At 50.2% G+C, this 4,303-nt stretch overlaps 1 protein-coding gene across 1 annotated transcript; it reads left to right on the top strand.

Annotated features, from left to right (window-relative positions):
- The first annotated feature begins 286 nt into the window (after positions 1 to 286).
- Positions 287 to 1,633, top strand: GGTG_13483 (hypothetical protein). The gene is made up of 2 exons (XM_009231389.1): positions 287 to 619; positions 924 to 1,633. Exons 1-2 carry the CDS (start codon positions 470 to 472, stop codon positions 1,371 to 1,373), a joined length of 600 nt encoding a protein of 199 aa, XP_009229653.1. The 5' UTR covers positions 287 to 469; the 3' UTR covers positions 1,374 to 1,633.
- The last annotated feature ends 2,670 nt before the right edge of the window (positions 1,634 to 4,303 follow it).

The following is a 4,303-nucleotide window of genomic DNA, read 5'->3' as shown; positions in this document are numbered from 1 at the left end:
GTAATAAGAAAAATCCAAGAGAACCTTTTTAAATTCAGTTAAATTTAGCTTTAAATTAGCCAAGTTAGCAAGGGTGTTTAAAATCACGTTTAATATGAGATTTCTAACTGGCCCACTAACTGATGTGGCCCACTCACTGATGAACCACGTCATACATATTGATTTATTCTTTCCGTATCGTTACTGTGCGTTGATATACTTTAGCACGAAGTGGGGCGAAAAATCAACAAACCGAACGGGCGCTTAATTCTACGCGGTTTAGTGTAAATAAGTTCGCCGCGAAGGAACCGTATTTTCCTGCGTGAAAGTTTTTCTAGGCAACGCAAATTCGCTCCTCTTCCCGCATGGAAATTCAAATACTGGTAATTCAGATTCTCGAGGCCTTCTTACCATATAAGACTTAAAAGTAAGTGTAACTGGAAGTTGAAATGGAAAAAAGAAGGAGTTTGACAAACCCCCGCAGTACGACATGTCTGGTGTGCAAGACTTTAGCAGTGTACACTCTAGCCCAAGGGCAAGTAAGTGTAATGGCAATATAAATTTGCCGAAGCCAGCAAAAGCCCTTACAAAAAAGAGACGGGCGAACCGATATAAAAACTCACCGCCGTTTGTGCTTTCGGTAAGCATTTCCCCCTCTTTGTTTCTTTTTAAAATGGTTATTCTCCTGTGTTTTTAGTTAAAGCGCGGCCGTTACCAAGGCACAGGGTGTTATTGGTTGTATTGCAAACGTTCCCCGCTTTATCGCAGCTTGCACGCAAACTTAAGATTGCGCCCTCAGAATTCATTTCCACTATTAGCGCCGCTCCAACATAACGATTTTATGTTCTTTTCCCACGTTGCTACTATAAAATAGCTAGCAAAGATAGCAACATACGAAACAAAACTAACATATGCCGTTTCTTTTTTTAAATTTTTTGTTATAGCTTAGACGGGCACGAAACCGAGCCTCCCAAAAAGCGTGCCGCGCGCGCAAGGAACAGCGGATCAAGGACCTGGAACAGCACAACGACCTTCTCAAAAAGGCTTATCAGGCGCTTTACTCTCAGTACATCGACCTTGAAACGCAGCAGCTGTTTAACCAGACAGCCAATAATATATACAGCGCTGCCCCGGCCAACGTGGATCCCTCTGCTATAACCATAATCCCTACCTCGCTTGAAGCAGAGTTGCAATGGGACCAGGCCATGTGGGAGGCTGACGAGTTTTTGGCGGGGTTGGTTGTCGCCCAGGCGACGACTCCTGGGGCATCCAATGATGACGCGGACCTAACCTTAACCACCACCTCGACGTACGCGGACCCGACCGCTGTTGGCGACCTAACAATGGAGCCCGCACTTCACGTCAACATCACTGAGCTGCAGGAACACTCATGAACCAATACTAGAGGAACGTTTTCTCCTTTCTTTGCCAATTTTACTAAACTGCGCTTATATTTAAATGGTTATATGGCTACGTAAGGGTTTCGGGATTCCGTTTAAATAAGTACCTCGCCCGGTCTTTTTGGGGTAGCTTCGGAAACGGAAATATCTAAGCCAATACACCCTTTACGCCGACATACACACTAGCCTTATGCCGGTTATCAGGCTATACAATAAAAGCTTTTGTTTACGAAAAGCATCGATATTAAAACTAGAAGAAAATTAACACTGCGGTTTACGTTGCTTCACTTCATGGTTAATACAGCTGCCTACGTTGAAATATGCTGGCATGGTTCAAGATTCTTTTCATTGCTTGCTTGATCTGGCAGAGTGCTTCTGTGAGAGGTGGGAAAGGTCGTGACTTTATTGTTATGGAGTAGCGGGCCTTCTCGGGCCTCCATCCATTTCTGCCGCACCACACAGCCTGCCCGCTATGGGCAAAACTCTGGAGATCAGATCCGGTGCAACGCACCGATCCTCCTTTTGTACTCTTTAACTTTTGATAGTCAAATCCACGATATTCTATTGCTGTTGGAAGGGCACCTCGTGATCGCACAGGAACTGGCGTCCAAGGTCTGGAGAACTTTGGTCCGGAAGAATTCACGCTCTAGATCCGGGCTCCATACTGGAGCCGGACGGACAAACACACCGGACCGTGCACGTGGCCTCCGCACTCGGGGCGCTCCGCGCCCCGAACAACGCGTCCGCGTTCCGTACGACCCTCTCTTGTACTTAGAAAATAGGACAGCTTCTAGATATTTTGCAATGCAACTAGAAGCCTTTCCCATCCGACCTTAAAAGGCTGTCCACGAACAATTGCAGCCCTGCCATTTTGATATCGGGGATCCCTAACACTTATATACATAGTGGGCAGCCCGGCGTGGCTCGTGCTCCTAGTCACTAGCCAGAGGCATATTTGCAATCTCAACACGAGCAACAACCCCTCGCCGTCGATGGAGGGCTGCGTGACCAGCGAAAAACCTGCAGCACCACATGAGATAGGCGGTGCTGCTGCCCCTCGGAGAAGGTCGACTATGATAGTGGCACAGACAGAAAGTATAATCCTAGGAATCTTTAGCTGAAGAAATACAACCGACGAATAAATTGGACTAAGGATTTCGTTCAGTGGAATGCCGTGTTTGGTTTTTCAACCGGTTGAGAGAGTTGAACTTTTAGCCCCGTAGATCCTGTAGATCGCCCGGGGCCCTTGTTCTCGATCCCCTAGTAAATGACGTGCAGGCAAAGCCACGGGCTCTGTAGTTCCATTCCCCCAGATCAGCGCCTTGTTTACCTATATGAGGTAGTTGAAGATGTCACGAGATATCTGCCCAGGGGCCGGCCATGACGTAGTTGAAGATATCTCGAGATGTAGAGGGCCTAAAGTGCCGGCATGTGCATCAATTGAACGCCCTTTTTCTAGCAATAGATTCAACTCAACTACAGCCTATCTAGTCAACTTGACGCCTTCCCAACGCTCCAAAAACAATGCCTTCAACTCTCGCCCCCTCCTCCCCCTCGTTTGCCGGCCTTTCGGTGCACCAATGCCGTCGTTATCTGCTACATTGCATGCTAGCGGTAGTTAGTACGACCCTCCACAACCGCCTGCGAGGCTCCTGGGACGCTGTTTATCAGTCTGTTCACAACTCCTTTTGGGCCGGGGATACAGTCCTCCAGTACTGGCTCCGCCCTGCCGCCTCGCAGGGCTTCAAGGAGATCTTCCGTATGACCCCGGTGGCTTTCATGAAGCTCTGCGAATGGGTTGAAACCCGTGGTCTTGCCAGGGGCTCTTCCCGGATCTCCCTGGCAGCGAAAATAGCCTCGTTCCTGTATATCTGTGGCCAAGGGGCCTCGATCCGCATGGCCGCTCACTTTTGGAACCACAGCACGGAGACAATCTGCCGCAATTTCCACGAGATTCTGACCGCCTTCCTCGCCCTCCACGACGCTTTTGTGCGGCCCCAGCGCCTCCCAGACGTCCCTGAACCCGAGCGGATGCGCCCAAACGTTCGTCGGGCCTTTAAAGGCTGTCTGGGCGCTGTTGACGGCACTTTGATCGAGGCACGGTTGCCGAGGAGGGTCGCCAACGGGTGGCGGAGTCGGAAAGGCAGTACTGCACAAAACGTTTTCGCGGCCGTTGATCACCGTGGGCGGTTCGTTTTCGTGTTGGCAAGGGTGCAGGGGTCGGTACACGACTCTAAACTCCTCCGGTTAGCTAGACAGGCCGGATTTGCAGTCCCAAAGGGCTGTTTTTACCTAGGGGATGCCGGCTTTTACCATGGCGACGGCATCTTAATGCCCTACAGGGCGACGAGATACCACCTTCAGGAACAAGGGTTGGCCCGGCCGGAATCGAGGGAAGAGATTTTTAACCTGTACCACGCAAAAATGCGGGCAGTTGTTGAAGATGCCTTTGGGATCCTAAAGAGACGTTGGAAGATCATCAGAAACAATGCCCCGGAGTACGGATTCGACCACCAAGTCGACATTCTGTTGGCTGTTACGGGCCTGCATAACTTCATTCAAGAAAGCGCGCCCGGGGCATCTTTAGCATACCTTTCTGATGCCGAAAGGTCGTTTGTAGGGCGAGAAACGACGGAAGGAAGCGAGGCATTCCTGGCGGAAGTTGGTGAACGGGCGTTATTGATCGGGGCGGGAGGATTGCCCATGCGAAAGGCAAAGGAGTTTTGGGACGCATATCGGGACCGGATTGCCGATACTTTGTGGCGGGACTACCTGGCCTACAAACGTCGCCTGGAAACAGGAGAACAACACTAAAGGTCGTTTCGACGAGGGGATTCCGGTGCAGGTATCAGCTTGTTAATTGGGTAACTGGTTGGCGAGCGACGTTGGCGGAGGGCAAGCGAGGCTATAGGTAATCGGACGAG

The sequence above is a fragment of the Gaeumannomyces tritici genome (assembly GCF_000145635.1).
Source record: "Gaeumannomyces tritici R3-111a-1 unplaced genomic scaffold supercont2.14, whole genome shotgun sequence".
NCBI classification, from domain to species: Eukaryota; Fungi; Ascomycota; class Sordariomycetes; order Magnaporthales; family Magnaporthaceae; genus Gaeumannomyces; species Gaeumannomyces tritici.
The sequence above is the reverse complement of the archived record's forward strand: the minus strand, read 5'-3'. Positions and strand labels throughout refer to the sequence as shown.

Excerpts from the sequence above, each read along its gene's own strand:
- GGTG_13483 (XM_009231389.1), top strand. The coding sequence starts at position 470 with ATGTCTGGTGTGCAAGACTTTAGCAGTGTACACTCTAGCCCAAGGGCA. Across the intron at positions 620-923 it reads CACCGCCGTTTGTGCTTTCG|CTTAGACGGGCACGAAACCG; the intron begins GTAAGCATTTCC and ends TTTTTGTTATAG.